The 26,673-nt window shown below is 38.0% G+C and overlaps 1 protein-coding gene across 1 annotated transcript; it reads right to left on the reverse strand.

Moving 5' to 3' along the window:
- Positions 1–287: 287 nt before the first annotated feature.
- On the reverse strand, positions 288–26,568 carry chs1 (chitin synthase 1). The gene is made up of 35 exons (XM_046398943.1): positions 26,282–26,568; positions 26,008–26,085; positions 20,913–21,048; positions 18,604–18,789; positions 18,236–18,437; positions 16,991–17,151; positions 16,642–16,717; positions 16,043–16,158; positions 15,209–15,386; positions 14,972–15,068; positions 14,563–14,659; positions 14,152–14,273; positions 13,793–13,888; positions 13,151–13,315; positions 12,925–13,072; positions 12,171–12,236; positions 11,891–12,066; positions 11,650–11,708; positions 11,104–11,304; positions 10,837–11,005; positions 10,528–10,643; positions 9,783–9,962; positions 9,550–9,654; positions 9,335–9,452; positions 8,198–8,279; positions 7,814–8,112; positions 7,394–7,464; positions 7,169–7,250; positions 6,661–6,814; positions 5,447–5,551; positions 4,399–4,509; positions 3,666–3,812; positions 3,490–3,569; positions 3,046–3,112; positions 288–1,042 (listed from the first exon to the last, which is right to left on the reverse strand). The coding sequence occupies exons 2-35, from the start codon at positions 26,052–26,054 to the stop codon at positions 974–976; spliced, it is 4,284 nt and encodes a 1,427-aa protein (XP_046254899.1). The 5' UTR covers positions 26,055–26,085; positions 26,282–26,568; the 3' UTR covers positions 288–973.
- Positions 26,569–26,673: the final 105 nt, after the last annotated feature.

Consider the following 26,673-nt stretch of genomic DNA (forward strand, 5'->3'; position numbering starts at 1 on the left):
CTTAAGGGAAACCACTGCACAGAGAAGAAATTATATGGCAACAATCAGTCATGCTACCCACTAAATCCCCTTCGCTGCATGATCATGGTGCACAGCGGTCCACCCTCGCTCACCCTCTTTGACACCGCACATACAAACCAGGGAAAATGCTAGAGAGCTAACTCAGAGACTTAAAAAGACACATTTTTAAAAGTAATTACAGCTGTTGTATTTACCTTTTGATTGTAGAGTTCAATAAAAACATGTCAAAGTGTCAAACAATTTCAGTAACACAAAATATCCTTTTAATCATCAAGAACATATTAGCGGCATAAGAAGACGTTGAGTTGCCAATCATGAGTCAGACAATGTCAGCATAATTTAGACATAAAATTACAAAGCTTTATTTCAGTTGTCTTCTTGTCAGTTGTTTTCCAGGCAGATTTAATTCATTTCTAGCACATTCAGTCAATTTTCTAAAGTGCATTGCTGTGAAAGGCAACAGCTGGAGACATAATTGCGCTGATACAATGACGGGTTAATGTAATTTACACTTGAAACTAATCTAGCATATAAAAAATATAATTAATTTAAACAAATGAACGTGATTTACTTCCATCTATATCCAGATGCAGACACACAAGCAACAAAAAATGGCAGATTACACTGCACATTTAAGGATTTAAAAAAAAAAATGTTTTCAGTCCTCCCAGATTATTGCACAATACAATGTAAATTCAGTACAACCTACATGATGTTCTTTCTTAAACCTTCTTACGTCCCCTTAGAAGGACATTCAGCCTGTAAACATGGCCTGTTGACAAAGTCTGCGTTTCATTATTAAAATGTGCCTTATTTAAGCATTGTCAAAGATGAAAAAAGAGGTATTTCATTGCCAGCGCCTCACTGGTTTGAGAGCTGCTGATTGATTGCCAGTGGTGACACTAATTTGTGCTGGCTGTTGTATTTCATCATTACTGCTGGTTGTTTCCGACTACAGGTCGTCACTGGTAACCCTAAGTCCCTCGCTCATGGGGTTCTCCAGAGTCAAGCCATCATCATGCTAGATGACAGGAAGGCAAACACAAAGATTTTGCAATGAGTAAATGAACAGACTTATCTCAACTGAGCTAGAATGAATACTTTTAGCTTGGGTACTTAGTATATATTGCCCACAATATTTCTGTACTTGGTTAAATGGCATTTAATTTGAAATTTGAGTATTTTTACGTTGTTTTTTTATTGGTACTTTTACAAAAGTAAAGGATCTGAGTGCTTCTCCCACTGCTGCATAGCACAAAATAAGTAACATTTGATCTGTTTGTCAGAGGTGGACCTATAATCAGGACACAAGTCCACAATGACCAGTGGAACTTCACCAGTCAGCTGACAACCAAATTCATGAGACCCAGTCTGAGCCTGCAGCCTAACTGTAATTTAGCTTTATTTTTTGCAGAAGTCTAGAGAAGCCAGGTGTGATATTCAATGATATGAGTGTGATATGTCGCTCTCTTTTAAAAATTAACACCTTTTGTTGTCATCATTTTGCCGAAGCCCCTCTGGCATCTTGCATCAGGCTACAGCAGCGTTTTTATAATTTTATTTTATTATCATTTGTGGGCCTAGTTTAGTTTCTGGCTACAGATATTAAAATATGAACAGCAATGTTTTTTTTTCTTGTTTTCTTTCTTATCTACCTTGAGAAACATTTTGGTGTTTTGGCTACTGCTGTGACTTGGCTGCTGTAACAATTAAATTTTTCATGTGGATTAATTAAGTATCTTCAATAATTCCACAATTTCACATTTTCAGTGACATCCACTATTGCAAGACCCTCATCGATTATTTTCAACTTTTCATTAAATCAATTTATCCGAGTTTCAGTTAAATTTCTTAAAATGAATGAAACAGCGCCCCCTGGAATGCGAGTGTAGTAAACCTCGATCGTCTTGTGAGGTGACAGATTGTATCGCGTTTGGAGTCGAAAAGAGATCCAGGTAGCATCCCGTGATTATTAGCTTAACTCTACGGGGAAACGTCCAGTAAGAAAAAGGGAAGTGAAGCCACTATGGCCTTTTCCGCTCCAATTAAACCCTAGAAAGTTGTAATGTATTTCAAATGAAACAAACAACAAAGTCGGTAGTAAGTTTCCCAGCAGTGCTAATAATGCCAGCAACGTGCTGTCTTTGGGAGACTATTTAACCAGCTAACGTTAGCGTTAAAGTCAAAATAACCGACAGGAGAGGCTGAAGGAAGCTACTCCAGCACTGGACCTGCGCCCGTGTAGGCAAAAGAGGACGAAGTCAGAGGGCCCTTAAACTATACCAGACAAGAAGTACAGTGGGAAAATACAGCATGTGATGTGCTCATTTGAACACTTTGGAGAAGTTTTCTTCAGCTATTTACAGGTGAGTCAAACACACTCCCCTTGCCGGCTCTGTGGCTTTCCCGACGGGGTAAGTGACCAGCTGTAGCTGTTTGTATGAACACCACTTCACTGCTGTATATGTACTGCGGATTTTCTGTGTTTTTGCTGAATTTAGCTTTTTGTGTGATATCATAGTCAGGGTCACGGAAATTTGTCCAGACCCCGAGCACTCAGGAGTGAGGCTGCTGGGGATCGGAACGAATTACAAACCAGGAGTGTGGTAGCTGCTTGTTGGGCCTGCTTTTCCAATAACTACCCTGCTAAGTAATGGTGCATGTATGAGCCAGCTGTCTTGTGCTGGTGTGGGGTCTCTGCTTCTCATTTCATTTAATTGATGTCACACTGCCAGAGTTTACCCACTTTAGTAGTGTGTCAGTATGTTTGGGTGTCTAAGCTAGCTGTCATATATTTTAGTATTTGATTTGATTTTAGCTTAGATGTATGCTTTTCTCTTTCGTTTTTAATGATGACAACTCCGTTGGCAGTTTGGTTCTCTTACTTTGACTGTGTTATTTTGAGGGGCCCAAGAGGCACAGTGCCTTAATATAACCAAGCCTCAGCAAGTCTTGTACCTGACAAGGAATCCAATTAATCCCCTGCAGTTTTATGTGTATATACTTGTCAGTGTTGTTACTTACTTCATCTCTCTGTTTGTAGTCTTTCTCTGTGCTGCGGTAGGACACCACATGGATCAGAGTATAGACCCTGTAACCGGAAAGACACCAAGATGAAACACAAGTAGAAAATATGTGACAGTGAAAATGAAAGAATACAGGTAGTTCCTAGAACCACAGGAGATGCTATTATAATTCTCCATGAAGGTATGGATTTATTAATGCAGTATTTTGCTGCTCATGATGGCAGAAATTGTTCAGAAGGCGTACAAAATCTTTGGTATCATTTCTTTTTAGCGGAATCAAACCGGCAGCATCTGAAAGTTAGGAGGTTTTCCTGTTTAGTTTTCAAGGTTAGTCTGTGAGTTTGCTATGAAGCTGTCAAATGCAAGTAAAAACTGAAGATGAATGAGAATTTAGTGGGTGTGTGGCACGCACTCAAGTTTGTATATGTGTGTATGTATGTACCTGTGATACAACATGGCCAGAAACTGGACAAGAAGAAGAATAGCAAAAGAGATCAGGAACATCAAACTGAGAGGCTCCACCTGTCAACACAAAATTACCAAGTAGTGATGATAACTTTTAGCAGGAGTTACAGCAATAATGACAGACATTCAAAAACACTGGACAGTCTGTCCAACCTTGAGAAATTCTTCAGATGTGTTTCTTGGGATATTATTTGGATAATACTTGGGGATCTTGATGCTGATGACATCATTTCCAATGGCCTGCAGAAAGAAAGTAGCTACCACCCACAGCACATTGACGATGAAATACAGAAAGACTGCCTGTGGGAAGGAAGGAGAATACTTTTTAGTCTTCATACTAAATATTAATAACTTGTCACTTTTAATGGCTCCAGCGTTAGTGTGAAAAAGTATTGAAAAGGATGAGTATGCATACAAAGTGGGCAGAAATTTTAATGGAGATTATTTATCAGTATCATTCCCATTCCAAACTGAGCTATACAGATGTCAAAAATACTAGTGTGTCCAAAAGATGCATTTAAAAATCTTGCATCATATGGACTCTGACTGTAATATTAATCTTAAATAGGTTGGCAATCTGATGTGATTGTTTTGCAAGTAGTTTGACAGTGGTCAAAGTAAACCACACACCAGTCATAAGAGTGATAAATATAAATATAAAGATCGAGCAATTTTCTGTTTGACCTGTCTTTGACCTCTCCTTTTCTGTCATTGCCCGCCCCTCTTTATACAGACTAATCTTTAGTGTATGATAAGAAAATAAACTGTCCAAAAGCACTGTGAGAATTTCACTCCAAATAATAACAAAACACACTTCATGTGAGATTCATGCTCTAAGATGAAAAAACAGACACGCATACACAAACAGTAAATGCATATAGCTGACCTTGTTGCGCAGTGACTTTAGTTCTCTGGTGACCTCATCCAGATGTGCTTTGCTGTCGGTGATAGGCTTCAAGTAGCGATCAATTAACTTGTTCCAGAAGTCATGCTCGCCCTAAACAAACACATGCACACATGCATGTGGACAAGTGAGTTTTAGGATTTGTTTAGATTAAGGCAAAAGTAGCTGGGTCACTTCTTCAACTTCATGGCTCTATTTTGCAAACTTTAGTTGTTTGACATCACCACAAAGATGGTCATGAAATGATATTTCAGGATGGTTACTTATTTTTGCTTTATTGATATACTCCAATTAATGTGATTGTTGACAAGTAAAGCTAAGAATGCCAAAACATTTCCATCTACCCTGTGTAAGACCTGGCTTTGTCACCTTGTTGGCAGAACGTCACATTTATGTTGCAACGGCTAAACCAAAAGGGAACACAAATCTGTATTAAATCAGGAAGATGATAGCTGGTTAGCTGTCAGCTGTTAGCAGCCATTGAGCAGCAAAGTCATGCAGTATGTTTAGCTAAGGGAGCTAAGAGCTAACTGTGCTAATATCTTACAGCAGAGCTAAACACACCATCTTTTCACAGAAACCCTGCACTGCAGTTTAATATGACAATACAGCAAGTTAACAGTATAAAAATGAACTGAAGTACTTCGTTTGCATACAGTTTTGGGGTACAAGTACATTGAGTTTAGAGTTACAGACAGACATTTTACATCATTGCACATTTTACCAAAAATGTCATTAATTTATTCATCTCTTCAATATTTGCCACTAATAACAAGTATTGATGTTAATAAAATAATCAAACAACATTTTGATCGGTGATTGGCGTCAGATGTGTCCTGAAATCCTGATTGGAACACACTTACTGTACTTCTCTTGCACATTATTTTTTCTTGATTACCCATTTAAGTTGCTGCCTGTTTTTCTATGTACAGAAAAAGAATTTTGGCTTACCAGCCAACACACCCGTCCCCGTTAGGCGTTGCACAGTGTTCACATCTCACACACCCAAACAGCTGAATCAGCATCTTACCTCATCTAGTCTTTGCACCTTTGGCGCGCTCAGTGTTTTCTCGATGGCTTTCTCCACACTCTTTACTAGTTTCTTCATTTGACTGTTCTTAAGGGTATGCCGAGCCTGGGACACAGAGAAAGTCAGTTACTCCCTGATTCAGTCATTCCTCCTCTGCAGGAGTCTTCTTAAAAACAACAACCTCTTCAATAAATTGCATTTAATGTTTATGTTATTGAGCGAAGCGATGTTAAAGGGAAGAAAACTGAAATAGCTGAGCTGTTGATGCCAGTCTTATCACATATGTTGAGATCTCGTGTGTTCAGGAGAACAATGTAGAGGCCTACATGTCCCACCAGAAGCCTGAACCAGAGTGACTGAAAGACGTAACAAAGTTAGTTTTTTTCACCATTGATCTTCCCCACTGCCACCGAGGGATGCATCAGCCCACATCGCCAGAAGAGCGAAGTAATGGACTGTTCATCACCAGGTCTCCCAGCACGTCAACCATTCCGCCCACAAGGTGGACGTAAGAACCAGAGGACTGACGGTCCTAACCAGTCACAAAACTTGAGAAAATCACGACAACAAATCCCTTCCCAGGAAAATAGGAAGGTTTGCACTTGAGGTCCTAACCCCAAGCAGGGTATGAAGTATGGTGACAAGGCCCCACCTCCTTTTAAAGGAGAAGACATCCAACAGGAAAGTTTGACAGAATTTATGCTGAAGTCTGTGGCTGAGACGTTCGAGAGATCAATCAATCTAGCCGCCCACCAACCCAAACAGAGTCTGATGCCAACCTACCAACGGTAGGACTAGGCAAGACCTCCTTTTCAGCTGACGCCAGAGTTACTTTGTGGGTTGGGAAAGAGGACCAACAGTAGCCAGGGCACACTCGGAGCTTCCCATACACACTGTTAACACCAGACACCCTGCTCCTTTGACCTTTTTTTATTATTTACACTTCAGTAGTGGTAGGGGGTTGCACCAGCTCCCTCACCCTACTGGACTCTGGTTAGTGAGGTTAGTTTGTTATTATTATTATTGTTTATTAGTTTGAATTTTAACCTGTTTGCTAAAGGTTGCTAGATTATTTCCCATAATCATTGATATTACTTGCCAATAACCAAATTGCTCCTGCTAGTGCACAAGACATATTATTTTCAGGACAGAACATTATTACTGTTTTTTAACCAAATGAACTGCCTGTGTGGTTTTACTTGTCTTATCTTTACCTGCTGTTCTAGTGCAGATCGTAACTCCTCCAGATGGCTGTCTGACAGAATATCCTCAGGCCCCACTTCGCTTAGTTCTCTATTAAGAGTGTCTGTTAACATTAAGACCAAGTCCTCACACACATCATCCTCATCTTTGTTACGAAGTGTGTATCTGTGGGCAAGTAAAGCACAAAAACAAATAAATGTGATGATACAATTGCAGTTGAACAGACACAACAAATACACACAAAGTTACAGTTTATGCTTGTACACACACCTAGAGGTACTCCTTTCAGTAGGTAAACATTAAAACATTGGATGCAGGTTTTGAATTTGTCCATGCGTTTGTCTAATGCCCATGTGAAAACAATGGCAACAGCAGAAATGGTTATTGAAACACATAAAAAACAAATTTAATATTGAATAAGTAGTGATATTCACCGTAGTTTTTGTGCATATCGAAAAGCCTGGTAATTAAGAACACATAAAACATGAATTTCTCTGTATATAATGTTAATTTTTTTACCGTATTTGTTCTTGTAGATTTCTCTTCATGTTGGCGTAAGTCAGCTTCTTCAAAAACTCTTCTTTGACTGGCATCACCCAGTCTACACACACACACACACACACACACACAACAATAATGTCATTATAGAATGCTGTTCATATTGGAATCTACTTAATGAACTCTTTCAAATGTAGTACCGGTATGTAGTATTCAGGACAAATGGACCATTAAAGTGCTTCTCACCACTGACAGGAAGGTCGTTTAGCTCAAGGTCACCAATGTTGAAGTCATCTTCATCATCTTCATCATATGAACTGTGTGAACTGCCCAGTTTTTTAACACTGTCATCACTGCACACACACACACACACACACACACACACACACACACACACACACACATTATTGTGAATGTACAGATTTCACAATTTGAGTTTGTATGTGTTTTGGGTCCTCAATGAGGACGGAGGATAACCTAAACCTAAGAACCTAACCTACTATTTTCAGAAACATTAAGGTGTCTTCAGTTTGGGTCTGACACTGTACTATGTTTGACATCAGCGTTGGGGGTTAGTTTGTGTGCCAGGGTGTATTAATAGTTTCAGCATTAAAGATGGCATGAGATCATTAGAGTGACAGTTGACTGACTGGTCAGTGGCAGTACAGGTTTCTGAAGTGATGACTAAAATATTTAGTGACCAGATTAATGATAGACAGATACCTGTCACTAGAATCAGTGTCATAGCTCCTTTCTGTTATCCTTTTCTGTTTGTCAGTGTGCTTTTTCTCAGCCTTTTCCATGACCAACGCTGTTTCTTTCGTTGTGTTAACTTTGGCCTGAGGTTCCGTTTTTGCAGCTGTCTGGTGAGTTGTTTCCTGGTAGGTGAGCGGAATGGGAAGGGCTTGCTGGGCAGTCTGGCCTGTGATTTGTTGAATTATCAGATTCTCTGTTTCCTGTGTTATCTGTAAAGGAAAAGGATAAAAGTAATGAATCTGTCCATTTATTCATCCAGCAGAAGGCCTGTCAGTAGCTGTTTGGTAACAGTACCTGCATCTTCATGTCCCAGCAGCAGAGTTTACAGGTTTTGTCACACAGAATATTACTGTTCTTCTTCACTGCTCCTTCTCCCCTGATAGACAGACAGAAGGATGGACTATCAGAAACTTATGTTAAAATATAGGCAGATACAGTAAGTTATCTAATTTGTTTTCTTTTTGGCATAAAAGAAAACAAATGAGGTCCCTGCTGCCTCTAATTATCTATTGAATTTCAAGTCATTGGTCAAAAATAGCCCGCTGCCACCATGACCTGATCCAAATAAACAGCGTAAAATGAATGGATGACAGGATGGATTTCATCAGCTTAAATTCTACATAACTGTACAGCATACAATATTCTTATATCCTCAGCCCTCCTTTTTTTGGTTATTTTTAGTTTATTTACGACTGTCTATTTTCATACATTGCAGTTATTGGACTGGACATGTCTTATTTCTTGCATTTTTAAATTTAAAGCTGGACTTGGTAACATTGGAGAAACCAGTAAGAGTAGCTAGATTTTGAAGTTATCCAACTGAAAAAAATCCCACTCCCTTTGGGTACACTTTCTCTTCCATCCTTAAGCATCACGTTTTAACTACTAGCCTGGGCTTGTGAAAGGCTCTGATCATGCACAATGAGTGCATGACAGAGTGTGAGTGGACATGCATCCATCCAAGCAGTCCATTCATTTTATCTTGGCTGAATGAAATGATGGAATGGACTTATTACAGGGCTACAAAAGGCACAGATACCAGATTCTTTTCTCTTTTTTTTTTATTTTTTGGCAGAGCATTTGATTTATTGATTGCTATAAAAATGTAAAGAGAATTTCATATAATAGTAATAATAATGATAAAGATAAATGCTTTCAAAATACATTACCTACCATATCTTTAATATATCTATATCTACCAAATCGTTTCCTTCAATTGAGTTAATTGTTTTTATTAGGCAGTAATAACATGTAATCAAGTATAACTTTAAGGTACTCATACTCCACTACAATACAGAGGCAAACAATCATAAAGTACATCATACAAATTTGCAATTAAAATTGGAATAATTAAAAGACGAATCAATAATGAAAATAATTGTTTGCAACTGAAAGTACAGCTAGGTGTTCTAATAATGATCAGTGCCTTACTTGTTGGATTCCCTTGTGCCCCAGGACACAACGTGCATGTTAACCAGTGAGTAGATGGTCAATAGGAGGTATCCACTGGGGATACAGATGAAATACATCAGACCATAGATAATCAGTCCTGCAGGAGAAAAAAACACAACACAACACAACATTACATAACATGACATGACGTGACATAAAAATATGAAAGCATGTTTATAATAATGTAACCATACCAATCTCCTGTGGGTGCAGTATAGCTGTCACCAAGTACATGATTGCCATGGAAACCAAAAACAAACCAGTGGGGGTCACGAATGTGCGCTGAATCACCATGTCACCTAGAAGGGGAACATGGTGTGTATGTATGAGCATATAAGGGTTTAAAAATACGTTTACTAAATGATAATTTGAAAAAAATGTTACACACACATACAGTAATATGAAGTCACCACAAGTTTCAACTCACCAATGATAGAAAAGAAGGATGCAGTCATGAGGAACGCATATAGAACACTCATAATGCCAGCAATGGTTATTTGTGTATTGGCCTTGGCTACAAAACATACGATGATGTAGAACACGGGAGGAACGCATGCAATGACGATGGAAATTGTACCAGTAATTTTGAAGACAAACTGGAAAGCCCCTGCCAGGAAAAGACAGCCAGAGAAAGAGGTGGGAGGGGAAAAAATATTAATACACATCTGCAGAGCAAAGTGGGTGTGGTATTGTACAGTCTGTGGATGTTAAATGAACACTAGATTCAGTATTCAGTATAAGATACTGTCCCATTCGTTTCAGTAAAAACTGACGGCTGAACTCTTTCCAAAAATCACTTGCTGCATGAAAATTCACTAAGCAAATTTACAACCCAAATCTTACAGTGGCACTGTTCCGTGATCCAACCAATCAAAATACAACGTTAATGATGCAGAGTAGATGGAAAATTATATTGACCATAAGTACATAACATAAAAACACCATAGATGGATGACACAAGTTGAGTTGCTCGCTCTTCTTCTTCTGTGTACTGTACAACACTATTGCATTCATTTGAATATCTTATGGATTGTGCAGTACTTAGGGAGTGGATGCTTTTGTCCTCCTTCAAGAGTAAAATGCATATAAAGACAGAAGGTGGTTGATCTTTAGTCAACCCTCACAGACTCATGAAAAATTGTGATAAGCGGACTTAAGCGGAGTTATGATACCTGCTATCATGAGAGTCACAGAGGCAGGACCAAGGATAGAGGAACCAACAGTGAACATCTGGTAAAAGATGTAAAGCCTGGAGATGGATGAATTCCTCTTCACGGTCTCTCCACCACTTTAAGTCACAAACCACAGAGAAGTTCACATTAATACAATGCACATGTCATAGTGTCACTGTAAACAGCTGATTGAAGATGTGTAGTCTGTAGATATGACTCTGAAATGTCAGAAAAAATTACCAAATCAGTCAGAATTGAAGTGCAAGGCAAAGGATGTGAATTTATTACTAATGATAAAAAAACAGCAACCTGTGCAGAAGGTCCAGTGTATTAGCCAGTGTAGATGGTCCCCATCGTCTTCTCTGGTTATAAAACTCTTTGAACTCCTGTGGTGAGTTGGTGTATGCATCGGATGCAGCGTTGTATTCGACACGCCATCCTTGCTGTAGCAACAGAGTACACAGCCAGCGATCCTCCCCTAGAAATATATACAAGCATGTGCAAGACACAGAAGAAATGTAGCAAATGTACATGAACAGTCAAAGAAGAAAGGTGCACCAGTGTATCTGTGCCAACCTTGGTCATATTGCACATATTCAGAGGCTCTGGTGGCAGTTGTTGTGTATCTCTTCAATACATTATCATCCATCAAGGCCGATCCTCTAAACAGACTGAAACATCCTGGACTGCACAGCACAGAGCCAAACACATGCTCTGCTGTCTTCTGTAGCCAGTGGCCCACTGCATACTCAAACTTCTGGTACCACACCATAGGACCTAGAGTTGCAAGCAAGCAGGAGTGATGAGCAGAGAGTCATAGAGACAAAGTGGGGACAAAAAGTTAAGAGAAATTAAAGACAGTCTTCAGCAGTGACAATAGACACATGCTGATTTCTTTCCTGTCATGACATTGTGATTCCTCTGTACTGGTTCCAGGCACTGACTACAAAGGGCAAGCCACTTCAAGTAAAATAAAGGCCTCAAACCTTCTTAAATCAAACTACTGTACTGTACAAACTACTGTAGAGGCCAAAACTGAAAATTTCACAAAAAACTGTACCAACTGAATAGAAGACAAACAAAGCAGAGAATAGCTAAGCATTTTAAAGACTGTCTACTTACCCATACCAGTAGGATGGATTCTACCACATGCGGCACCAACATTGTCATACATCCTCAACCTGCCAAAACACATTTTTGATTACCACATCTAAAAATGTTTTGTGTACAATTCTAACTGGTAAATAATTGTCCTAACAGGCTGAATGAAAAACAAACAGACAAAACTAGCAAAACGCTTGTGTCAGTTTTGCTAGTTTTGCTAGAACCATGAGAGTATCAATCATTCGTCGATTTGTCTGACCTGTCAACCAGCAGAATCACAGCTTTAGGGTGGAAGTCAGTGTCACCATCCAAAGCCAGGATGTAAGTGTTGTCATCTGAAATGAATCTTCTTTTGCTGTCGTTGTCATACTGAGGCAACAGGAAAATCTCACCATCCACAGAGACCATACTGTCTCTGCATGGGTTATTCTGGCGCTGGAAAAATCCAGATAGGTATTTGACTCATTTAAATATCTTATAGTCATGCCATCAATATACTAATATGTGTACATTTTATACAAAAGGTAGTAAAGTCTTACTGTGATCTTCTGAGGGTTCTTGGTAATGTAGCCCTTCCAGCCAAGTAAATAGTACATATACATAATCTGAAAGACAAATACAGTAATGTATGAAATAGTGTGAAAATCTACAACCAGCAGTTAAAGACAGGCAGAAGTTAAATAGCATTTTTGTCCCACAAGAACTTTAATAGGTGTCTTGTCAGTTCTTTATTTGTTTTACCTGAGATAAATGATGAAATTGTCTTTAAAGAAAGAATAATATAAGTAGAAAAAAATAATACTATATCCACAATGTTATAAAGTATATCTCAAATGACAGGTGACACAGTGGTGTGATGGTTAGCACTGTTGCCTCACAGTAAGAGGCTTTTCTATACCAGTCATCCTTGCAGAGTTGCATGGGGCTGGAGCCTATCCCAGCTGACTATGGGCAAGAGGTGGGGTACACCGTGGACTTGTCGCCACTCAATCACAGGGCTCACACACAAAGACAACCAATCACACACACACACACACTCACTCTCACATTTAAGGGTAGTGTAGAGTAGCCAATTAACCTAATGTGCATTGTTTTGGGATTGTGGGACGAAGTCAGAGTACCCAGAGAAAAACCCACGCAGGCACAGGGAGAACATGCAGACTCCCCGCAGCAGGGCCCAGACCTGGACCCGAACCCGGATACCTCTTGTTGTAAGGCGACAGTGCTAACCAGTGCACCACTGTGCTGCCCACATACATAGACACACAAAACACCACCATTACTACCTCATACCTGGGACCATCTTTTCTTATTCCTGATGAGACTTTTGTCTTTCAGGTGAACATAGAGCATGTTGCCTTCTGGCATAACAAACATCAGCCTGCCTCCGTAGGGAGCCTCTATGATTGACACATCATCTGGTTCTTTGTTGGTGTACACCCTTAAAGGATAGATGGTTGGTTAGATAGATTGATGAATGGATGGATAAATAGATAGATGGATGAATGTATAATCTCACCTGTAAACTTCTATGACAACATGGATCAAGTCATTAACGTAAGAATTAACCAGCCTCTTTCCTGTGTCCTTTTCAGTCATGAAGGCGTCATCCACATAAATGTGACACTCAAAATCAAAACAGTCATTATGCTGCTGGTTTGGATCGCCTCGATACCGGTCTAACCTGAAATGATAACAAATGAATGTAACAATACTGCAAAAGCCTGTTCACTTAATTATTTGTTTACAAAATCTCAGAACATGGAAGGAAAAATAGGAGTCTACCATTTTGAACGTTAAGAAGTAAAAATACATTGCATTTTAAGCCTTCAATATCATAAGTCTTAAGCAAATAAATTAGATATATTTGGTTCATAGCTAGTATTTCAAGGAGCAATGCAACATCAGTCTGAAAATCTTTTTTCCACAGCCTCTCTGGTTGAAAATGCCATGTTTCTTGCACCTCTTATCAGAAGCGAGCTCTGTTGAACAGTGATGTCACAATGCACTGACACACCTTAGTGTACACTTCTGCATCATTGTAGCAAGGTGAGAAATTAAGTCAGTGCATTGTGTACAAGATGTAAAAAAGAAATAAACCCATGTACTTGTACTTTTGATAGTGGTACTCCATTGTATCTGCAGTGATGGGGTCTCTAACCTGAACATGGAGGTGAGAATCTTCAGCATTTCATCATAGGTCTCATGCCACATGGTGGCACAAAGATAGATCACACAGCTCTGTATGTCATCATGGCTGAAAAGGAGAAAATAATGGAGGTGTTTTCACCATACATGTTAGTAACCATATGTTGCAGGTACAGCTAACTTGGTAATACAAAAAAAGTAAAAAAAAAAAAAAAAAAATTACGTCTTTGCGAGTCATTACGCATACCAACAAAAGCATATCTTCCACACGTTTACCTATATTTTCAATTAATTTTGGCAGTTGTACAATCAGGGCCATAATAAAATAAAATAAATATAAATAATAATAAATCAAGAGAAGACACCTCTCACCTCTCTTGATTTTGGGCTCGTGCCACCTTCATCTTGGTGTTGAGTAGCAGAGACAAGTCAATGAAAGCAGATTCATAGAGCCGACGAACAAAGAGCTGTGAAGTTCTCTCTATACGCTGGACCTGAGGCATGATGAATCATAGAGACATTTAGTTCTGTGTCTTTTTGTCTGATGTTAAGAGAAAAGGGCCCTGGGTTGATGAAATTACCAGTAGACCTAAACGTGCCACATAATAAATTGTGATTTTAAGTTTGACTCTTTGGCAGTAGGCTGTGGTTTTAGATTAGTTCGATTCTTGAAATGAACACTTTCTTTAAGGGGTCAGCTCATCCAAATTGAATGACTCTTTAAGAAGCTTATCCTAAATGAAGGGCATAGAGGTGTTTGTGTGCATATGTTTATACTGATACCTTTATCTTCCATACATAGTAGGTACATGAGATGAAGCCCAACCACATACACAGTCCCTCCAGTATGAGCATTGAAAAAGGCCACTGTAAGTAGGCGCTGTCAATTAAATAATCCAGAAACATTTTAGGAAAAAATATACATAGCTTGAATATTCATTTACAGTAGGTGCTTGTAAATTTACTTATATTGCATTATATGTACTTTTAGGACATTTTTCTCACATTAATCATTTATAAACCATCAAGGCTGTGCATGAATTGTAGTACATTGATCACATGCACACATGCATACGCTGTGTAAACCTGACAAAAGAAAATGCTTAATATTGTTGGCTGAAATACAGTAAAGTGTAAATATTACACACTCGGTCACTTATTTGCTCACTCACACATACAAACAAACATGTACCTGCCAAGTGAAGTGTGACAAATGCTCCTTGTGATTTCCAGTAAAACCATAGTGGTTGTGTTTTCATAGTTCAAGTGGGCCAAGCTTTCACAAAACTCTGCAAGGGAAAGATAGCTAAGTGTTGGTAATAAGTCATCACACAATTTAAACTTTTTGTTCATGTCGTTTTGAATCTAAATAGCATGTAGAGCATTTCTGCACAAACAAGATTCTCTATATCAAGTAAAATAAAATTACCTATCATGCTCCCATGCACTGCTCCTTCCAATTTTTCTGCTTGTGTAAGGAAAAGTATCAGTCCCAGCAATAGCACTGCAGGCCCTGTGCAACATACTGGTAGTGCAAAACCCATCCTCACTGCATGAATCTTACAGGCCACCACACCAAACCAATGGCAAGCTGCTGAGCAGAAGGCCTGAGATAGGAAGGAGATGGACAGTTTATTAAGGCTAGTGCCAGCTGCTGCCAGGGGTGCAAAATTCAAATTAGCCTGTTAGTTTCTTTTACAGGTATAAATGAGTACCAGAAGGATTTTATTCTGATCTCTTAAAGTTGCTGGAATTATGTGCCGATAAAGTGTTTAATCGAATGGTTCCATCGAACTCAACCAGCTATGAATAGTAATAAGCAAGAGTAATTGCAAGTAGTAAAAGTAAAATAGATATTCAATCAGAAGGCTATTAAGAGGAAAAAAAGGTAAAATCATGTTAAAAATAACTGGCTGTTCCATTGCAGTTCTACCTCAGTGTGTAACAGGTAAAAAGAAGACAGAAATTTTATCTTATTTTTCTTTTATCAGACGTTAAACTTCAGATGCAGTTTTGTCTGCCACAGTGATATGTCGGCAGAGGTATTTCAGGGGCTGTTGCTATTGCGTGAGCTCTGAAGACATTTTTAGGCAGTGCTGCTTGAGTTTTACTCATGCAACATGAGTACTTCAGTGGATATATTCAAATTCAATTCAAGCACTTAACAAAGACAACTATGAATCACATGTGCATGGCCAACACATCGCTACTGCCCGTCTCTGCCCGTCTCCAACGTTTTGTTTTGTGTCTTCCCTAAACCTACCTGTAAGGCAAACAGCCCGAGTCCTATTAGCACTAATTCCAAGTCATCATGCAGCCTAAAGTCCGACCAGATGATAGAGTTCTGAATACACTTAGAGTAGATCAAGTACACCCCTCCTGCAAAGAAAACAATGTGTCATGTATGTAAAAGAGACAATCTGATGAAATAAAACATACAGACCTATATTCAAAAAAACAACAAAAAACACTGAATATGAAATAAATAAATAAATGAATGAATAAAAAAAAAAACAACAATTAATACAATACAGAATAGAGCACAATATGTTTGCATAGGTTAACACAATAGTCCAGTGTGCTGCTTTGATTTTAAGGACATTTGGCGATAGAATAGAGTGCACTAAAATTATACTGTTGTGTGCTGAATAGAATGCATAGCTTTTCAAAATTGTAAACAACAAAAGGAGACTTCATCACAGCTGGAGAACATCCTCCACAGTCTATGTGCACCTCTGACATCACAGAAGGATGTTTGTTATCTAGTGTGAATGTAGAGTTATACAATCCAAGCATGGCAAAATACAGCCATGTTGGGATACTTTTTAGAGTGTTGTTGATGAACTGATGGCAGAGTCTCACCTATGACAATTATCCTCAGTATACTGCTGATGACAAACACAAAGTCCCTGAAGCCCTCTAGTTCTAACAGCGTTTTCTGCAGAGACAAAGAAAAAAGAGATGGGAAATGGGTCGCACTGATCACCTGAGGTCATTAATTTTATACACCACAAGTCGCCTAAAGCAGTTCCATAGCTATAGCTCTATAATAAGACAGAAAGTATTTGAATTATTATGTTTTAAGGCTAGGACTTGTCGTCTGGAGTAGTCTGTAGTCTGGTGGCTGATTTTGGAAAAAACAGTTTTCTTGTTTGGACGTTGGTGCAGTGCAAACAGAACAATATAAACACATTATAGAAGAATATTATACCTGCATGCGGTTAGCAGCTTGCAGTGGATTTTCCCACCAGCAAAGGGAGACGAGCAGTGAAGAAAAAATCCCTATGCCAATGTAGATATAGCAGTCGTTTTTCTGTCCATCCACAAATGATGATACACGCGCAAAGTAGTCAACACCCAGGAGGCAGTAACCTGTCAGTGAATTAGTTAGTTCAGTAGTTAAACAGTTTGTTAGACAGCAAATTTGAATGCAAGCTAATTACTCAGTATTTAAGTATTTGCCAATTATTTGCTTGAGTAATTTTCAAATTTCTACTGAAAAAAATTATACTGTTGGGTCAATGTTGTTAATTTATGTATCTGACAAGTTGCAGAAATATTGATATTGAATGTATCAGTAAAATGATCACTGACAACATTTTGTTGTCTGCCAAAATATCCCATCTCACAACCAATCTGCAGTGAACCACATCTTTTTTTTTTAACCAATCTTAACCAACCACGACCTTTCATGAAACTTCACTACAGTGCTATTGTTAAGTTAACCAGTACCAGTGTGTAACTGGGAACAAAACAGGTTGCACTCATAAACACACTATTGTAACTGGCACTTGAATGCATGACATACTTCTCCCATGAGGTTACATCCATGTTGCAGTTAAACATTTGTCAGAATTTAAACATTTTTCTTAGGTGAGATGATTTTTTTTTCTCCACTATGAAACTTAGGGCCTGCAACCTAAATACAGCTTGTATATGAATAATCCAATAAGAAGTGCTCTTTGTCAGTGCTGTCATATCAGTTTGTATATCTTCCATCATTCACCTGAGACAGTTGTCATAGTTTACTGAAAAACACAATGGAATGCCATGGAAAGAGAGAGTGCTGATGTGACAGATAATTAAAGAGGCACCTCAGTTTAGTCAAAACCTGAAGAGGCAAACTGAAATGTGTTCAAAACAAGTGGAAGAAAATGATCAGAATGACATCTGTTATTGCACACGTTCTCTAGGAGGAAGAGAATAACACATTTTCATCTTTCTCTTTCTGCTTCACATTCTCTTTGTTCTAATTTGGAAAGGCATGTCAGCATGGATATTAAACAAATGGCTTTGTATGAGCTGGCAGACTTTGAAAGATAAATTTTATGTTTTTTGCACAGCAATGAAGCAAGTGAGTGACAGGATTAATAAAAGAAAGACAGACACAGACAGACAGACAGTGAATATAGATATCTATACAGACAGTAAAGACACTAAATAAAAAGAGAGTTACCGGCAACTGTGAGAATGAGTGAGCAAATTGGGAAAATGATTTTCCATTTTTCTTTCTGTAGTCTGAGTACTATCTGCAGAATGGCAGATAAAATACAGACTCCTCCGCTGATGAAGAGATTAGTCAACACATCAAACTGAGGCATAACGACGATCACCAGGACTGAAGTACCAAGAGACACCAGACACTCAATGGCACAAATCTGGAAAGATATAAATATAATAATATATTTAAATATAATATAATATATAAATATAAATAAAGAAAGCCACTAGAAGAATATTTCTCAGTATGAACAAGGTGGCAGATATAATTGATGAGAGTGGAACAGGGTACATAATAAATGAGTACACTTTTCATGCACGTACAAATGCCATGGTCTTCATGTTGGGTCGTACAAAGCTCTTGAAGGCACACCTCCACAGGGACTTAAGAAACAGCAGGAAGTTGGGGAAGACCAGGCAGAAAACCAACATTAGCGTGTAAAACTGTTTTTCAGTTTTGCCGCGGCGTGATTTTGGACTGGACAATGTTGACAACACCAAGAGACTGCCCTGTTTGGACAAGAAAGATAAAGAAGAATTTGGACAGATGAGACAGAAGACCAGAATTAAAAAAAAAATAAAATAATACATGTCATATACAAGTTATACATTTAATAAAGTTCTCTCCCTTTATTTTAGAGAGGCCCCAAAAGAATGCTTTTGACCTTGTCAGTGTAATTTGTTTTGAATGCAGTTACAGTGTGTATCAGTACTTTCAGATCACTTCCTCCTTAGGACACCCAATTGTGAGGTTCATCAGTTTGTACAAGAATCAGTTTTCTTTGATTACATAGAGACAGTGATATTTGAAATTTGTTGTTTGCATGTCTTGGTTTTTGATTCATAATCAAGAAAAAGAGAGAAAGACAAGGCTAGAAGAGGAAGATGGGAAACTGAAATAAAATAGAAGCAGTAGCAGACTGACTGACATTGCAAATACATGCACGTGCTGGAGAGCGTGAGAAGACTGCTATAGAGATAACAGAAATGCACAGAACGAGTTGGGTGCAAAGGGATCAAGACCTGCCCTGCCATAAATAGCACTAATGTTGGTACTGATATTTTGTGAACAAGCAGGCAGAGACTGATAAGATACACGTTTTTGTTTCACACACAAGTTCTGACTTAAAAATAAACAAATTTTATAATTTGTAATGATTGCTAAAGATTGATCTAAAACATTTTCATATAAATTCAGGGTTTTAGTAGCAGATCCTTTAAGTCCTGTAAATTGCAAAGTGGGGCTTCCATGGATCTGACTTGTTTTTCCAGCACATCCCACAGATGCTCGATTGGATTGAGATCTGGAGAATTTGGAGACCAAGTCAACGCCTCAAACACGTTGTTGTGTTCCTCACACCATTCTTGAATCATTGTTGCTGTGTGGCAGGGTGCATTATCCTGCTGAAAGAGGCCACTGCCATCAGGCAATACTGTTTCCATATAGGTGTAATCTAGGTAAGCAACAATCTTTAGGTAGGTGATATATATCAATGTAACATCTAGATGAATGGCAGGACCCTAGATTTTACAGCAGAACATTGCCCAAGGCATCACATCGCTGCCCCCGACTTGTGCTCTTCCCATAGTACATCCTAGTGCCATGCTTTCCTCAGGTAAGCAAGTCACATTCACCTGGCCATCCACACGATAGTAAAGAAAATGTGACTCATCAGACCAGGTGCACCTCCTTCAATTGCCCTGTGGTCCAGTTCTGACGCTCATGTACCCACTGTAGGTGCTTTTGGCAGTGCACACGGGTCAGCAGGGGCAACTTGACCAGTCTGCAGCTACGTTCTAACACCTTTCCATTAGAACCAGCATTAACTTTTTCAGCAATTTGAGCTACAGTAGCTCTTCTGTTCGATCAGATGTGTGCCAGATGTGTGCCACCCACTGTCAGGTGCCATTGGAAGGAAACAATCAATGATGACGTTATAGCTGATCGGTGTATGTATGCAGTTCATATACATTTACAACAAAATTCTGTTTTAGAATCACCAAGGCTTGTTTAAATATTTGTCAGGAATTATTAAAGAAAATGTTAAACAATCAACAGTACTGTCAGTTAGAGACATGCATACAACAAATTTTACATGTACATTTTACATGTATTTGAATAAGATCCTGTTACTTTATACTATATGTTCATATATTTTCCTCTTTAATATCACTACAACAGTACATCAAACATCATTAATGTATGAATGAGTGATCAAAACAAAGTAAGTATAATCACCAGAAGTGCAGTACATGCAAAATAATTCTGTGAAAAATCCTTAAAATCAAAATCAATCAATCACAGACACAAAAAATACACCTCAGATAGTATTTTTGAAAGATTTTCTTGGGTAGGCCAGAAAAGAAAAAGAGTACAGTAATTGAACATAATTCCGATGAAGGCATACATATGTGTATTTTTTTTCAATCTGCTTGTGAGCGAAAAGGCTGTATTGCTTTTTGGTGTTTCTAATGTGAGAATCAAATCTGAATTAAAGATTTCTAGCTTGAAGCATCTCATTTAGTGCCAGAAATCCCATGGTGATACTTCTTCCTCCGAGCCTAAACACCAATGATTAATGAATGATAAACTTAAGAGACAGATACATACATACATACACACATGATCCTACCTTAGCTAGAACAGCACTGGTCAAGACAGCTAATCCCACAAAAACAGTCACCAGGTACTGGGCCACTTGGAGACATATTCTCTTACTTTCCTTCTCAGCTCCTACTGGGTTCAGCTGGAATGGATCCCATGTATCCCTGAGACACACAGATGAGAACACATACATTCAGTTACATCAGCTACCGTCATGCTTATCCAACTTATTAAGGCCAGAATCAGTCCCAACTTTTCTTTTTTTATGTTTTTTCATTATTTATTCAGTTTGTATAGTCTATTTATCTGTCATCGATACTATTCAGTTGTCTGTGGTATGAAAGGTATTTTAATAAAGGTTATGGTGAATGAAATATGATAGGGTTCTGTGATCACACACACAAACACTGCTGACTAGTTAATGTCAATTACAGAATAATTACCAGGGTGTGGGGTTGTCTTCTTTGAACTGATAACACTAAATGATCTTCGGCTTCGTTGTACCAACCATAAAGTAATATAAGTCCAGATGAATCCGCCCTCAAATACAAAGACAGCCACGCTGCCAGAAGGTGTATTTGTGTGATGAGTAGGACTGACTACTGTTTTGAAGCTTTTGTCTATGCCATTGTAACTGATGTTCAAATCAATATCCAAGGGCTTTCTTTTTTTTCTAAGAAAGAGAAGACGCATCAGCAGTACCAGAAAAGAGACGAAAGACGAGAAAAGGACATAAAGAATGAGAAATCGAGCTAATCTAAAGCATGTAATTTGTCTCTCAATGTGCACACCTAAAAGCCAAGCTCATGTGTAATATAAATGCATGGAGCAGTAGCTGCGAGCAAAAATCCAGCAAGGGGCTGAGACTTGGACAACGGGCTAATGTCTCCCCTCCTGTCCTCTTCTCTGAGGAGAGTAAAAACACTTCTTTAAAGAACTTTCCACTGTCTAAAACACAAAAGTGTGTGGTTGTCTTTGTGTGTTGGCCCTGCGATTGACTGGCGACCAGTCCAGGGTGTACCCCGCCTCTCGCCCATAGTCAGCTGGGATAGGCTCCAGCTCCCTGCAACCCTGACGGATAAGCGGTATAGAAAATAGATGGATGGATACACTGTGTAATGACAAAATTCTGTAATTACGTATAAATACAAAGACACCAGTATACCCTTGTCACTTGTCATATGACTTTATGTGCCGACTGTCAAGAACTGACTTAGACTGGAGCAGAGCAGATACAACTTTGTTTGATCAGTCTTCATGGTCAAATTGTAATCACAATCTGCTCAACAACTCAGCTTACTTTACTTTTATAGAAAAACTAAAACAAGTATTATTTTCTTCTATTTTCTTCAGTCTTTTATTCTGCTCCACATCGTGACACATACTACCTGCTTTTTATAGTGATTGAAATCAAAATTTGTTGTTGAAAATTTAAGCAATTTTCCTATAAAACACATATCCTCCAATCAGATGTAGAAAATAGAAAACATAAATGAAGTGAATTAGAAAAATAAACAAAAACCCAGAAACAACCCAATTTTTACATAGAGACACCAATATGGAATGTGATTAAAAATGTGGTACGAAGCACTCGAACAGCAGTCAGTATCTGTGAGGATGATATAAGCCTCAGCATTGCGTAAGGGAGATTAATTCTGTCCTCAAACTTTAAATTACACCTAATAGAAACTTGGCGATATAATACTTTGTGGCATATTGCTGATAATATCTCTCACCAATAATTAACCTCCTGACAATGATGTACATGTGGACAAGTGGACTGACTGCCTAGATCAAAGCTTCATGGAATAAGTCTATTGAAAACAGCCAATCACACGTGACTTTAAAACTTGCTGACATGGTAAATTCAGTGTTTCTTGCTGTTTTGGTTAAAGGATAACCTTCACTGTCCTAAAATAAGGAAACAAAATAATTTAATTCATTGACTTCCATTAAGTTGTTGTGGTTGAGCACAATTTCAAGCCAATTTCTCAACTGTAATCTTGATCTCTTCTTTGGAATGATTTGAACAAATGATGATAGTACAAAATAAATAATAATAAAAAAAAAAGCTAATTCTTTAATGGAATATTTGGACAGGTGGCTGATCATCTTTGACCAAAAAAAAAAAAAAAAACCCAAACAAACAGGGAATTAAACAAATTTGAATGCCACTCATACTGGGATGAGAGCAGGCTGTTTAACCATTTGGATTGAGGTTGTGTGTGGCAGTTGATGCTTAAAATAGTTCAGCTTAGCCAAACAAATTGGTAAACTTATAAAACTTGAAACCACAGTTTAACATCTTCAGTCTCTTTCTTTATCTTTTTTTGAATGTAGCATAGTGAGTGACAGAGTCTCAGCTATATGCAGCATGCTGTTCAGTGGTGTAACCGTTAATAAGAGTCCCCTCTCAGTACACTACACGCTGTACTTCTGGTGGTAATAAAGCACTACTAATTAATATGTCCCATAGATCCCAAGAGCATGCATTCATTGTACTTCCTTGTGTCCTCAGTAATAGTGTTGATCAAATAATAGTGTTGAAGTGTTGATCAAATAAACATTTTAATTACAATTTAATTATGGCCGCAGAAAGTAGGTGATTTATCAATTAGTTGATCAACACAAAATGTATCTGCAACTATTTTGATAATTGACTAATTAATAAAAAGTTATTCGTCAAACAAGAATACAAAACAGTCCATTGATCCATCCTCTCAAATGTGTGGATTTGATGCTTGTCGTCAGTGTAATACAAAACAAAACAAACCAAAACCCTGAAGTTATGGACTCAATTACAAAATGGCCAGCAGATTTCAGAATTTTGCAAGTACTTTGAGTTTGAAAACCAACTTTATCTTAATCTGTGATTTTATGACTTAAATGAGGCTCCTTTTTAAAATGATATATTATGCATCAGTAAGCTAAAATGACCTGTTTTTTTCTCAGTTGCTTTCACATTTCTGAGAAATACTTGAGTCACTTTGTAATATTTCTTCTCTCAGTAAGGCTTTGAAAAAAAAAAAGCTTCTATCTATTATTTTTATTTTCCACCTGGCGGAAGTGGCCTAAATCTAATAATTCTGCTCAAATGTTTTTTTTTTTGTTTTTTTTTTCATGAACAGCACAAATCACATGGGCCACCTTCATTCATTGTCTTTCAAATGTAGTAGATTTAAGGAAGCTGTTTCCATCAAAGTCCTTTTTCGTCTTCATGCCCACAGCATAAAACTCTGACAGGCTGTCACCACACTCGTTACCACAGCAAACAATTCAAGAAATAAAAGCCGGTGCCAATAATTTATTAATGTTGTTGATGGACTGTTGTGCCACTGCTGCTCAGCAACATGCTTATTGTAAATTTGGGGTCATGGTACGGCCTGTTCACACTGATGTCAGATACGGTCAAGGTTATAATAGTTTTGCATTTTTCACTATAGTTTACTTTAAGTTAGTTTTGACTTTTCCCCTCCTCTAATTCAGTTAGTTTTAATTAGTTTTTAGAGTGGGTCTTTTAGTTTTAGATTTTTCTCAATGCTTATTAGTTTTAGTTTTTATACTTTGGCTTCCTCGCGTCCTTTGTGATGTCTCAGTCTGTGCTTTGCTTTTTCCATCTTAACTCCAATGAGGTTATTCACACTTGCAGCACCGGGTGACCTGAACTTTGGCTCTAGTGAAGAGGTGAACATTTTGAAGGCTATGGAGTCACACAATCTTGTAGACATCCCAGTCTCAATAAACATTTTTACTAATGCATCCTCCCGCTTGTGCTGTTCCTGCGTGTTCACTAACCAACACCTATCTGGTTGTCCTTGGAAACAGTCTATGATGGTAGTCTCCTTTGTGCTACCTGGCTGCTGGGAAGTTATTTCTCTCTGGGGGAGCTGCTAAAAGAAGCTACTTTGGCAAGGTACTTGGTATTAGCATCCTTATGCGAGCTCCATAAATGTACTTTGAGATTCAAGGGATTTTTCCCTTTCAGAATTGTTCCGCAAATGATGTGGCCTGTCTCCAGCATGATACAAGGAAGTTCTGTAAGCTCACGTAAAACTACTAGAGCTATGAATTGATTTATTTTCTATCAATAAAAAAGGCGTGTAAATAAATTGACAAAAAACGAAGAGAAATCGAAGAGCAATTTATCTATAATTTCAGTTCGTCAGTTCGTATCTATAGTTTCAGTTAGTTATCGTTTTTTTCTTTTAATTATCATTTTTATTTATTTCAGTTAACGAAAATGTTTTTCAGCTTTAGTTTTTGTTATTTTGCTTGTTTTCTAGATAATAACCTTGGTAAGGGGCAGATGAATGTGACCAATGAGGAAAAAGATCAGATTTGAGAAAATCCAGAGCTGGTTCACTTTCAATTCGGGACTCAGTTTAGACTTCCTTAATTATTTTTATGAAGGTGGGGTTCAAGTACAAATCATACTTTATTGTGTGGTTACTTTTATGTATATGGTTGAAATGCTGTTTTGTATACAGTATGTTTTTGGCAGCCAAACTTAGATACATGAGGAGAATAACTGGCAGTGGAAAAAAAAAATTAACACAGAAAATGAGTAAATCCATACTACTGTACATCTAACAAGGTTTGGTGTGGGCCCTGCTTACTTTTACTATTATTCCAAATACAAGTAGGAAGACAGACATTATTGTGACTACGTATGCAGATGGTAGCTTTGTGTTATATCCCTAATTTATCTATCTATCAATCAGTATTTTCAAATGTTATTTATGTAATGTCTCCACAGGTCAGAACCATTTATGTTTTAACGAGTCTACCAAATAGCCATACAAAGACATGTCCCCAGAATAAAAGTAGCTGCCCAGAGAAGGAGATTTCTGCTATGTAAAAAAATCTGTCAACAAGATTTATATATATCCCCCATCTATATATATATATATATATATATATATATATATATATATATATATCCCCACATCCACCTGTGGTAACTGGGTTCAGCAGGCTGCTGTCCACATAAACCTGTATTTAAAGTAATCTCATCCCTCTCATCTATAACGACCGTCACCACCCAAATAAAGCAGAAATGAAATGTGATGTGGCAAGATGTAATGTAATGTACATTAGTTTTTAGTTTGTTTATTTTTTTTTACCTGTGTCTCCCCTCCCTTTTCTTTCCTCTGTGCCTAAGTTCCTCCATCTTGCTTGCCGACTTTACCACTTAACGTGGCCTGTGAAGAATTTGTGTCAGAGATGAGAAATATTCAAACAGTAAGTTGAAATGAGTCATTTATTTCTCACAGATGCCTACAGTATAATATAAAGTGGAAGATGAACACATGACAAAGAGATAATTTCTTCTACTAAATTAAAGTAATCATTGACCTCATTAAGTCACGAGAAAATAAGAAAACAGCGAAACCTTACCTTGATATCATTAATTCTGGTGATTGGATCTTTATTTTCAGGTCTTGGTAATCCACCCCAGGCTGATTCGTATCTTCAGTTCACCTCCAACTGTCAAAACTTATTCTAAACTCAAATGTCAGCAAACCTTTATCCACAGAAAAGAGGTTTCTGTCTTTCAAAGTAGCATTAAATAAGCAAACTTCTGAATCATAACTGCAAACATGTATCTCAAATGACTTTTGATCAAAGTTTTTAATTTATATTGACTGGAAGTCAGCTCTGTCTCTGTTGGTCTTCCAGTCAGTTTGTCCTTTGTTCAGCTGTTTGTCTGTTATCACCAGCTCATGAAAGAGACACCCATAGCGAAAGTCAGGTTCAGCCTCCTCAGGTGTGTGTGTGTGTGTGTGTGT

This window comes from Scatophagus argus, chromosome 1, assembly GCF_020382885.2.
Source record: "Scatophagus argus isolate fScaArg1 chromosome 1, fScaArg1.pri, whole genome shotgun sequence".
In the NCBI taxonomy this organism is placed as follows: Eukaryota; Metazoa; Chordata; class Actinopteri; family Scatophagidae; genus Scatophagus; species Scatophagus argus.

Bases quoted from the DNA above. Each gene is read 5' to 3' on its own strand.
- chs1 (XM_046398943.1), bottom strand. From the start codon at position 26,054: ATGGAGGAACTTAGGCACAGAGGAAAGAAAAGGGAGGGGAGACACAG. The intron at 15,069-15,208 runs GTAATTTTATTT...TTTCCCTTGCAG, and splicing joins AGTGCATGGGAGCATGATAG to AGTTTTGTGAAAGCTTGGCC. The intron at 4,510-5,446 runs GTAAGATGCTGA...GTGTTTGTTTAG, and splicing joins AGGTGCAAAGACTAGATGAG to GGCGAGCATGACTTCTGGAA.